The sequence below is a fragment of the Lepisma saccharinum genome, chromosome 3 (genome assembly GCF_977018435.1).
Source record: "Lepisma saccharinum chromosome 3, izLepSacc3.1, whole genome shotgun sequence".
Lineage (NCBI taxonomy): Eukaryota > Metazoa > Arthropoda > Insecta > Zygentoma > Lepismatidae > Lepisma > Lepisma saccharinum.
This window is the reverse complement of record NC_139231.1, coordinates 14,566,517-14,578,618: the sequence shown is the minus strand read 5'-3', so window position 1 is coordinate 14,578,618 and position 12,102 is coordinate 14,566,517. Positions and strand designations below refer to the sequence as shown.

The 12,102-nt window shown below is 40.1% G+C and overlaps 1 protein-coding gene across 1 annotated transcript; it reads right to left on the bottom strand.

The window, feature by feature from the left end:
• Window positions 1-2,796: 2,796 nt before the first annotated feature.
• LOC145985708 (innexin inx3-like) lies at window positions 2,797-11,850 on the bottom strand. Its single transcript, XM_083119772.1, has 2 exons — window positions 11,784-11,850; window positions 2,797-4,877 (listed from the first exon to the last, which is right to left on the bottom strand). Exons 1-2 carry the CDS (start codon window positions 11,797-11,799, stop codon window positions 3,862-3,864), a joined length of 1,032 nt encoding a protein of 343 aa, XP_082975898.1. The 5' UTR covers window positions 11,800-11,850; the 3' UTR covers window positions 2,797-3,861.
• Window positions 11,851-12,102: the final 252 nt, after the last annotated feature.

Sequence of the window (12,102 nt, the reverse complement as noted above, 5' to 3'; positions counted from 1 at the left end):
TGCAGAGGACGACTTGCAGTTGTTACAAGAACACATTTTACCGTCAGTTTTAACGGAGGATGGCAGCTTCCCATAATATTTTCAGCAGGATGAGGCACCACCTCATTATGGGCGACAGGTTTGTCACTATCTGGACCTCCAGTTCCCTCGTTGATGGATTGGTCGACGTGGGCCCGTGGGATGGGCTCCCCGATCACCAGATTTGACCCAACACGATTTTTACCTGTGAGGTCATGGTGTATGTCGAAAAGATTCGGGATGTGTGTCACTTGGAGCAACGGATACTGGATGCCTGTGTACAAATTACACCTTAGATATTGCTCCGTGTCCACAGAGCATTCGAGAACCGTCTCAACATGTGCATAGCACACGAAGGACAGCATATTGAACACATTGTGTAACTTTCATTGTTTAACTTTCACATGCCCATAACTTCCATATTATTAAAGTTTTCATAAATCCGAATTCACCACTGAATTCCTGGTGAAATTCTAACCCAAATGCATACTCCACATGCCCCCCTTCCCATTTAAAGAAATGCAGTTGGATCCAAGATGGCGGCCACGAAGATGGCGGACGTTGTAATGACATGCACCAAAACGTTTCCCCCTAGACCTAACATATTACTGCCATGATCAATTGCTGCAATCTACCCTTACATTTTATAAGGGGTGGTCATAAACTTTTGACTCACCCTGTATATTATTATATCGGTCGAGGAAGAAAAAGCAGACTTAATTTAGGAAAGGCAATTACTTTTGTCGTCATAAACTTGTATCTTCTCTTATAATATCTAAGAAACTAAAAGTTAAAATAAACAAAACCGTAGTTTTACCTGTAGTATTATATGGATGTGAAATTTGGTGGCTTACATGAAAAGAGGAACATAATTAAGAGTATTTGAAATAAAAATCCTTAGAATAATATCTCGACCTAAATGGGATGAGGAGGCATGTGAGTGGAGAACTCATAATACACATTCGTGTCCAGATATTATTAGAATAATTAAATCAAGAAGACTTACGTGGGCAGGGCATGTGTCACCATGGGAGAGGAAAGAAGAGTTTACATTATTCTTGTTGGGACACCTGATGGTAAGAGACCTGTAGGAAGGCCAAGACGAAGATGGAGGAATAACGTTGAGATGGACCTAAAGGAAATCGGCAAAGATGGACCAGATTGGATTGATCTTGCCCAGGATAGGGACAGATGGCTAAGGCGTGTGTTGCTGTAGCCATAAACCTTCGGGTTTAAGAAGGCTATTATGTCGGTGTTTGATTTTGTGAAAGTCTGACTCTCCTCTTCAGTGTGAATTTTGTCATTAATGCATTGTGGGATCAGCTTAATTGAACGATAAATCATTTTACAGCCAATATTCCATATAGCACAAGAAAACTTGCTGCAAGCCTGAAACAAGTGAAGAGGTTTGCAGCAACCTCTCCATGGCAAGCTGTGAACTTGCTGTAAGCTTGCATCCAGCTATCTACTGACCATAAGTCGAAGCGGCAGCAAACGTTCGATGCCTGCATCAAGTTTCTCACCCCTAGCTGTAAGCTCTCTGAAAAGCAAAAGTGCTTGCGTACACTCACGTGTCGAGTACCATTTACATCCAACTTACTTCCAGCTTGCTATATCAAACTTAACTTGGCAAGCTATAAGAAAGCTGTCGCAAGCTTGCCACAAGCTTACGTGCTATATGGAATGGAATCATTGGGGGCGATTATGGGCGCGTAAGTGGGCCGTTGCCCCCCACTTTTTGCTATTTTTGACCCTGCACTATGCTAAACCTTATGTACTAAGAGAAAGGAAACTGCACTTGCCACTTAGTTTGGCACCTCCCCCCCCCCCCAATCAGTTTTGAAACCAAATAGCCGCCACTTGCACCTGAGTTGCACGGATTGAATTCTCAAAGCTGTTAACAAATATGCCAAGTTTAGCTTCAGTAACAGGGCATTCTATTAACAAAAAAACGGTAGCCAATTACTGGAACTTTGCAAAATTTATTAGTAAGTTTTTATTAACTATTAAAGGCAAACACACACACACACGTATGGGCCCGTTTATATTGTACTTATACTGAAGATCCCACCTCAAAATAACATTACAGGCTCTATAAGTACTTAGGTGTGCCACATGAAAACCCACGAGCCATAGTATGCAGGGCCATGACTCAGACTGCGCTAATCACAGAAAACGGTTTGGTATTCCTAATGATATGAAATATTTTAAATTTAAGTCTACCCAGACTCGTATAATGATTACCTGGTGATACGGTCTAGGTATTAACCGTATGGCTACAAGGTTTGACCTTCACGGCTCGAAGAAGAGAAACCGTAAGCAGATGTTTTCTGTGTGTAATCTTTCTGCATCATGATTGAACGTACTTGAATGTTCCGGACATAAGTTCAGTTTCTATTAAATGTGTTAATTGTTCACCGTCTTGTTTTTATCTTGTTCAACTTATATTAATCTACATTATCATGTCCTTCACTCCTGGGGGTAAACCTGGGGGGTAAAGGCGACCGGGCCTGATGCTGATCACATCATCCCAACTATGGTCGAGATGTGTAGCTATACCTCCCCATCACCTTAATATACCTTCATGGCATATGTGCACGTGCACAGGGTCACATTTACCTTTACCTTTATCTTACGAGTGTAGTTCAGCACATGCAAACATTATTCCATGGTTTGAAAATAAATGACTGCAACTTTTCTTATGGTGGACACTTTTATTGTCACTTCGAACCGAATACATTTGCTATTCAATCTGATTATAAAAAAATGTATGAAGGTTTTTATGATTAATTTACAATTACTTCCAATCAAATACATTTAATTCCTTACAATTGAAATCAAATGTTGATGTGGTACTTCCAAAATGCATTTTGTTGCTTACTATCAATGAAGCGTGTTGATTAATGAATGTGCCTGAACTTGGTTCTTTCTTCTCACCAAAAACATTTGACACTTTTTTACAACGTTTATGATAAAAGTACACTAATTTAGTTTTCATTAACAGAATTTTACAATTACAGTAGAGCGTCGATTATCCGAACGTCGGTCAACCGAACGACCGCTTAACTGAACTGTGTACTCGCTCACTTTCAGATATCTGTAATGAAAAAAGTACGTGACTTAGCTGCTCGTAAGCGTGCAGGCTTGCTTAGACAGACCAAATAAATGATTTTTTAAACGTTAATTTTGTGTACTGTGTGTATTGTTCATGCAAAATGCGTATGTAATATGTACATATTTTTGTTTAATAAACTGTACCACATACTATATATTCCTACTAAAGTTGCCTTTGTACGTTACTTTGTAACACATACTTAAAGAGATGCCTGTTTTTATGAATAAATTTACTGTACAGTACTTCTTTTTGGCAAATAAACATGTACAGTTCGATTATCCGAACAAACCAGTTTTCCGAACACCCATGTCCCCCAATTACTTCGGATAATCGACGCTCTACTGTACTTCTAATCAAACTCATCTAATTTGTACAAATGGTGCAAAATTTTGCCATTACATCCATGTATTTTATTGCTTATTAATAACAAAGAGTGTTAACGATTGTGTCCACACTGAGTTCCTACTACCGACAAAAAAATGAAAAAATGTCCACACTGTTGGCACGAAGAGCACATGGATATGGGAGTTTACTATAGGTTTTCTAAACATCTTGCTGTTCAAACACTTCCTCATCATTGACATACAATGTCTTGCCTGCAGTTTCTTTTATGTTAAGTATTTTAGGGCAGCTCTTTTGCCACAGAAAGGAGAACGTCTCCATTCTTCCCATTCTCTTCATTGCCAAGGACGATTAGAGGACTGTCCTTTGGGGGCAACCCTCCACTATCAGGAACGACTTGGAGACTGCCTTTGGTTGGCAACCGTTTTTTGTCCGGAACAACTTACAGTGTCCTTGGATGGGTTATCTGGATAACGCACGCAAATCTGATCTCCCGGAGAGATATCAAACTCGATCATATCATCCTTCATCTTCTTCACTTGCTTAATACTGCGTTTCATGGTGGCGTACCTAACGGGACGTTGCTGATGGTCTGTCGGAAAGAGCAGATGATTCAAGTCGAAACATACCTGCAGGCATATGATTTCAGCGAGGGCCAGAAACCAGATGCAGAGACCAATGAATATCTTCTCATTCAACACATTGATTGGCAAGTTGCATACATCTGTGTCGTTCATGTAGCATCGTATGACTCGTGGGAAAATAGTCAAGATGGCATCGTTCCTCCTAGATTGGTCCAGATAAGGCAGATTCGTGATATCAAGGCCATATTTAAGGAAGTAATTCCCGAGGAACCAGTCGACGAAGAGCAAATTGGCCATTGCGTTCACCCAAATGAATACGTGGCATGCGAGATAGGAGATGTGAGTCTTCGTGACTATGTCGTGTTTCCTTGAGCAGCAATGTTTCTTGAACGTGTTGGTGCAGGTGCAGGGAACAGCCACCCAGCGACTTGATTTGCAGAAGACAGAGACCAGCAGAAAAATGAGCCCTTGGCCCAAGAGGATCAGGGGAGACCATCGGTAGTAAGTCCAGTAGTTCTTTCCCTTGATGCAGGTGTAATTCGGCGGGAAGCGGAAGATCCTGGAATTCCAGCAGTGGTCATCCGTGAGTTGAGATGCTTCAGCACCTCCAGCCTTTGTGATGCAGTTGATTGGCTGCCCGAGATATTGGACCGATGCGATGATGGTGAAACACAGGAACAGGCCAAGGGCGGTGATCGAGTGGAGATTCTCCATAGTAGGACTGGAGGGTGAAAAGAGGTTGATAAACATAGCTACCAAGAAATTCCTTATGCACTGGAACATGCTTGCCATGAAGGGGATGATCCTCGCAAACGTATCTGCAAGTAAATAGAGTACAAGAGTTTAGGCAATATGAAGCGATATACAGTGAAACACAACAATGAGGTTTGTTGTATGACAATGACAAAATTCAAGTTTTGTCTTGATGCACAATACTATTGTCAACACGGTCATTCTGACGCTTGTGCAGTATTAAGGAAAATGGTGACTTTCACGGGTCCCCAGACCTTACACCCCTAGCCTTCTGCATTTGTTTTTTTTATTCATTGATTTATTTGGTGTTTAAGTCCACTTTATACACAGTAAGGCTAATTGGGACTGGACCTACAGTTTGAAGTGTGCCTCAACCGGGTTTCGAACCCGGGGCCCTTTTATTACAAAGCGACGACGCTACCACAGCGCCATTGGGGATGCACTTGGGGCTTTGTGAAATATAAAGTAAATGTGCTACCTATAAACAGAATGTGCTTAAGGACAGAATATGAAACGCCCTGCTTTGGTGGATGTGTTAATGTGTCTGACAAATTTACAATTCATGATGGGTTAAAACAAGGAGATGCATTATCTCCATTGCTCTTTAATTTTGCCTTAGAATATGCTGTTAGGAAGGTAAAAGAAACTAACGAAGGACTAAAATTAAATGGTATGACGCTTGTGTGGTTAAGGCAACTAACTAACCCGGTAAGTTAATGATAGTTATTTGGAAGCGCGTGTAAATATACCCCTGTTAGTGCCTATCCCAAACAAGGGTCACAAACACCTTTCGACGCTACGTTTCCGTTGAGTACATAAGTTCCAAAACATGTAAACCATCAACAGAAAGGCAACGTCGCGTTCCGCTAAATGCAGGAATCCGAGGAACGGTCAAAATCACGAAGATTCCGTTCCAATTACTACTATGCTTATTTATGTTGTCAACAGCAATGTTCCTGTAACAAATGATGACGTCAAAAAATACTTAATCACCATTAACTCACTTAATACTAATTGACCAAACAGACTTGCATAATTTAATAACCATCGTAATCTTCAAAAGAAGCAAAAAAAGGGGGGGAGAGAACAGTCAAAAAAAGGTGTAAAATGACTTTAACCATTCGAGGACAGTATCCTGGTTCCTATTCAAGGAAACATATTTTATACATATATATATATATATATATGTTGCTTTTCATTCAATGTGTTCGATTTAACTCTAACGGAATGAAGCAAAAGATAAAAGAAAGAAAAACTTCAATTTTAACCTCCTATTTATTTCAACAATTTTAAACTGTCTTAACTTCCTAATAACACGTGAAACATTATTACATGACCCTCAACCTTTCATTTTTAAGAGGGGGAATATTCTTTACAAAAAAAGAGTGCAAGGAACAAGTCCAATTGAAAATTCAACGTTTCTGTAACTGTATTGCTTAACAAAAGGCAACGCAATGCCAATAACAATCTACGGAGGTATTCTGCAATAACAATGAATCCTTAACATCTACGTACAATCAAGCATAAGTACGCTACATGTACATATGTATACTTATTTATTGTGCATGGCTTTGAGGCTACTGCGTAAGGTGTTCCGGGGATATGACTTATTAAAGCGGAACAAAAGGGGGGAAAATTAAAAAAAGGGCACTTTGTCATTTGACAAACTTGATTTTAAACTGTTGCTTCCTGTCTTTCCACAGGGTCTACACAGCATTTCCTTGCGTACAAAAAAAAAAAAAAAAAACAAATTTATTTTCTTTTGTCACGATCGATTATTCAGTCTCCAAAAGGGGCATGAGAATAGAGAGCTAATCGATCTTTCTTTGGGATTGGACGGTTATACGAAATATTGGAGTAGAAATGTCTAAGGCTTCGTGCTGGACGTACTTTCACTTGGTATCATTCTCAGTTCCGAAAATACATGCATAAATTATTAGAGTTCACTCTCCGAAAGCACTGTACCAATATATTCGGCACGTTAATTTACATCCAAGAGTCAAAAAGGGGGGGGGGTAATGTGTTGGAGAGAAAACTCCGAACAAACAGCTCGCTGAATAATCACACAAAAGGGAGAGTAATTGTACAGTTCAAACAGGGCAAGTCGGTAACAGGATCAAAGAAATCTATAAACGTCCACTTTACCTTGAAGCAATCCTTCTGATGGTCCTTATCACAATCGCAAGCACATGGTATGGATCACGTAACTGCATTCGTGCGCCTCTTCACGACTCTAGAAATCGTGGCTTCCAAAGTTGTATTCCCATCTCACCATTGCAATGCGTGGGCGAAGGAATTGCGTACAGGTAAGGCGATCCTGCTCCGCTGCTAGTTGACTGTATGTGGCTGTTTCGAAGACCGGATGGTAACTGTGTTACTGACGATCGGGAATCGTGCAAGAAAAGGGAAAGGGGGGGAGGAGATTATAATTTAGCTTATCTACGACAGATGGCAACACCATCTAAATGCCGTAGCGCTATCGTATTTTGCGGAGGAGAGTTTATTTTCTCCGAAATAAACTCTATAGACGTACAAAAGTACGAGTAATATTCCCAAATTGAATATATAATATTTGGAATGTTACAATGGTATGACTCAGTTGTTAGAATATGCAGATGATGTAGACTTATTAGGGGATGATATAAATACAATTAAAAATAATGCTGAAATATTTTTCAAAACTGCTAAAGAGATAGGTTTGGAAGTTAACAAAGAGAAAACTAAATATATGCTTACAGGCCGAAACCAAGTGTTAGGTAATAATCAAAATCTAATTATTGATAACAACTCGTTTGAACCAGTTTCCAAATTCAAATACTCAGGATTAATATTAACAAATGAAAATGATATTAAAGAGGAAATAAAAAGTAGGCTTAATTCAGGAAATTCATGTTACTTCTCTCTTCATAAACTTTTGTCTTCTCGTTTAATATCTAAGAAAGTAAAAGTTAAAATATACAAAACAGTAATTTTGCCTGTAGTATTATATGGGTGTGAAACTTGGTCCCTTACATTGAAAGAGGAACATAAATTGAGAGTATTTGAAAATAAGATCCTTAGGAAAATATTTGGACATAAAAGGGATGAGGAGACAGGTGAGTGGAGAAGGTTACATAATCTAGAACTACATAATTTGTATTCATGTCCAGATATTATTAGAATAATTAAATCAAGAAGACTTAGGTGCGCAGGCCATGTGACACGAATGGAAGAGGATAGAAGAGTTTACAGGATTCTTGTTGGGAAACCTGATGCTAAGAGACCTGTAGGAAGGCCAAGACGAAGGTGGAGGGACAACGTTGAGATGGACCTAAAGGAAATCGGTAGGGATGGAAAAGAGTATATAGATCTTGCTCAAGATAGGGACAGATGGAAGGCCTGTGTTGCTGAAGCCATGAACCTTCGGGTTTAAGAAAGCTAGAGAGTTAGTTAATTAGTTAGTTTGGTGGACGAGGAGTTCTTGGGAAAAATGTGGCTACAACTTGAATTTCGATAGGATCTGTGTCGCATAACTGGTGGAAGCCACATTTGTAGACATTTGTAGACACTCATAGAAACTTGAAGTGTTACTGCTTGATACATAACAAATAACATAGTTGTATTCCATATAGTTTAGTCGAAATACATTCTTAAAATTGATAATTCTATTATGATACACACTTTATACGTATGTACCAAAAGAATTTCAGCTTCAGAGTCGTGATCAGAGCACGTTCTTAACAGTCTTCTGTGGTTCTTCCATGAACATGTCCCTAGTGAAAACCATTGAAAAGTCGAAGTCAGAGCTCTATCCTAACAATCTTCTCAAGTGCTTCCCGGATCGTGTCCCAAGCGAATTGCAACTCCCAGAGTCGTAGCTACAGTCCTCTCTTCAGAATTTCCAGAAAAGCTTCTGGGAATGTGTCTCGAGAGAATGTAATCTTGTTCAGCGCTCTCTTAACGATCCCATAAGGCGCTTCAACGAACACCTCCGAAATGAATTTGAACAACGAGAGTGCCAATCACAGCTCTCCCTTAACAATCTCCTGCTGTGTTTCTACAACTATATCCGAAATGAATTTGAACCTTCGAAGTTGTAACCAGAGCTTTGTCTTAACAATCTCCTCTGGTACTTTCCGGTTCATATTCCAGGTCGTATACGGAGGTGCCTCTTAGTAATCTGGTGAAGCGTCTGTCGGAACGTATTCCAAGTTCGATTCATCTGACAGAGTCCTTGGGTTTTCCTGGTGGCGCAGTGTTAACGCAGTCGGATTACAATTGAGTGGTAGCAAGTTTAATACCCGGTGGAGGCACATAGTGGTTGGAATTCCACTTCTAACTGTAGGTCCAGTCTCAATTAGCGTTTCTGTGCATAACGTGGACTTTAAAGGAACTCAAACAAGCCAGAGTCGTCGCATGAGCTCTCTCTCTCTCTCTCTCTCTCTCTCTCTCTCTCTCTCTCTCTCTCTCTCTCTCTCTCTCTCTCTCAACAATTCTCTGAAGTGCCTCCTGGAACATGTAATAAGAATATTTCAACTTCCACAGTACTATCCAAGCTCTCTCTTAATAATATAAATTAGTGCCTCCCGGAAAATATCCAAGTAAATCTAAGCTCAGAGTCTTATAACCGAGTCTCTCTCTTAAAAAATGTCCTCGGGTGCTGCAAGGAAAATTTCCAAAGTAGATAAAAATCCTTACAGTTTGAGCCAAAGCACTCTCTAGACAATTTCTTTAGATGATTTCCAGAGCACATTCGAAGTGAATTTCAATTCCCAGTGTTGCAGGCAGACTATTCTCTCAATAACATCCTGAGGTTCTTGTATAAACACTTCCTAAGTGAGCAGAGTTGTAGGTAGAACTTCCTCTTAACAATCACCTGAGGTTCATCTGTGAACACTTCCTAAGTGATCAGAGTTGTAGGTAGAACTTCCTCTTAAAAATCACCTGAGATTCTTATGTGAACACTTCCTAAGTGAGTAGAGTTGTAGGTAGAACGTCCTATTAACAATCACCTGAGGTTCATCTGTGAACACTTCCTAAGTGAGCAGAGTTGTAGGTAGAACTTCCTCTTAACAATCACCTGAGATTCTTATGTGAACACTTCCTAAGTGAGCAGAGTTGTAGGTAGAACTTCCTATTAACAATCACCTGAGGTTCATCTGAGAACACTTCCTAAGTGAGCAGAGTTGTAGGTAGAACTTCCTCTTAACAATCACCCATGCGCGTTCACTCCAGTACAGCAAGGCCAGCAGTGCTGGCCCACAGCATTACGGTTACAAAATTACTTCTTTAACTGTTAGTTGTTCACATTTTTTCTTCTCTGTTACCTCAACAAACCAATTCGCCGCCGTAGGCCTGTAATGTTCGTCCTTTTCCGATATGGGACCATCCACACCCTCTCGTGGCTTGTTGATAAAACATCTGCACGCCGACGGCGATACATCACTCTGGCCTGCAGGATTCCCCAAGAGAACCAGGCGACCTTGAATCAGCGAATGGGAGACTTTCTTTTGTGGAGGAAAACTTTGTGTTCCAATCGGCAAGGAAAGGAAGCAAGTCGGGGATGCCATCGGTAAAGTAAACTGATGTTCTCAGTGTTGCGAACTGCACGATTAAGTGTCCACGCCAGCGTTGTAACATATCAACCAAGCAAGTTACAATTTTAATATTTTTAAATAAACCATAAAGTTTCAAAGCACACGAGAAGCACAAAAATATGATTGTTGACATGCGTATGACATATTCTATGTGAATATAAACCTTTCAGACCGTTCTGTCTTATTAAGACCACGTCCATAGACACATCCGTAAAATAAAGTTCGTAACACTCGCTGGCCGCGGTCACGTTTCTTTCCAAGCGCTTTGCGAGGTTAGAAGTTTCTCGCGCGTGCGAATTTCTATTTGTTTTGTTTATTTTTGCGGGTAGTTAGAGTGGTTATGTGGAACCCGAAAGCTTCAAAAACTTTAGTACTGCCATTGTTTACTATTTTCTACGGAAAGAACTTACGTGGTGCCAAAATGGATTTGTGAATATTGCAATATGTGAAAATCGTGAAAACTGATTCAATCATCTGCGTTCGTCTGTTGCATTAAATACGTTTAACAAGAGGCCAAATGAGGTTCGAATAAATGAATAACTTCGCCAGGACATTCACCTTTCCCTTTCAAATACTCGGTGATTGAAGACCATCTTGAAGTACCAGAGACGATAAGGAAACAGAATCATTTAGAGTGCTCATATTTCAGTACAACGTAACATGTAGAAGCAATGGATTCTTGGTTTTCTTAACTTTTCTCCGGTCCTCGTGGCGGAGTGGTTAGCACATCGCGCACAGGGGTACCGGGTTCGATTCCCGGCATGGGCATGGATGTTTGTGAGTGTCTATTCATCAATTTCATCATGTCATCAGTCATCCCCATCTTCGCAAATTAGTCAAAACTGGCACAAAAAGCGAAGTAAAATAAAGCAATCAATCAATCAATCATAACTTTTCGGGATCTGCTTTCCCAACAAAAAATGTAACCGCACGCCACTGCAATCACCTGAGGTTCTTCTGTGAAAACGTCCTAATAGAACAGAGTTGAAACTTAATCTGTCTCTTCATAATCTTCTGAGATGCTTCTGTTAATACTTCCTAAACCGAAATCACGAAGGAATGGATTCTAGAATATGAGATAAAAAAGTAGAAGAGTTTTGCCAAAGTTTTCAATGGAAATAAAACCCGTCGCCTATTAATTACCAAGCAACAGTTGAACATTTACTTGGAGGTAGTAAAGGGCTGAAGTCAGTAATAAAGGGAGTGAAGAATAAGAAATGCAATCAAAGTATGAAAAGCATATCTGGAGAGTATAAAGTTTAGAAGAAACTAGATTGGATAAAGACAAGGGAGTTAAAGTAATGTAAGAAGGGACTGCAGAAAAGGAAATGAGAAGGAAGATGTGTGAAGTAAAGTGAAACACACAAGCACAATGGTTTTCTTCAGATGATTTACCTTTGAAGCCCATCATTGTGATATCTTCCGATTGTCTGCTTGAGATCTTTGACTACTGAGTATCAGCTCACGAATGAGGGAACTCTTGGTTCGGTACGGGCGTTATAGTGGGAAAGGAAACATAAGCCACGCCTTCAGTGACGCAATAGCAATAAGGACTCGAAGAACAATGGATTGACTCTGAGCACAATGCAGTCAATCATTTTGTTCTCATTCCAATCCCCTGGTGCTGCTTCCTGGAATTGTAGCTTACAATGAGTGACGCGTTGTCTGGAATGCGACACCTGATAGTGACTACCTGAATCACAGGATATTATCC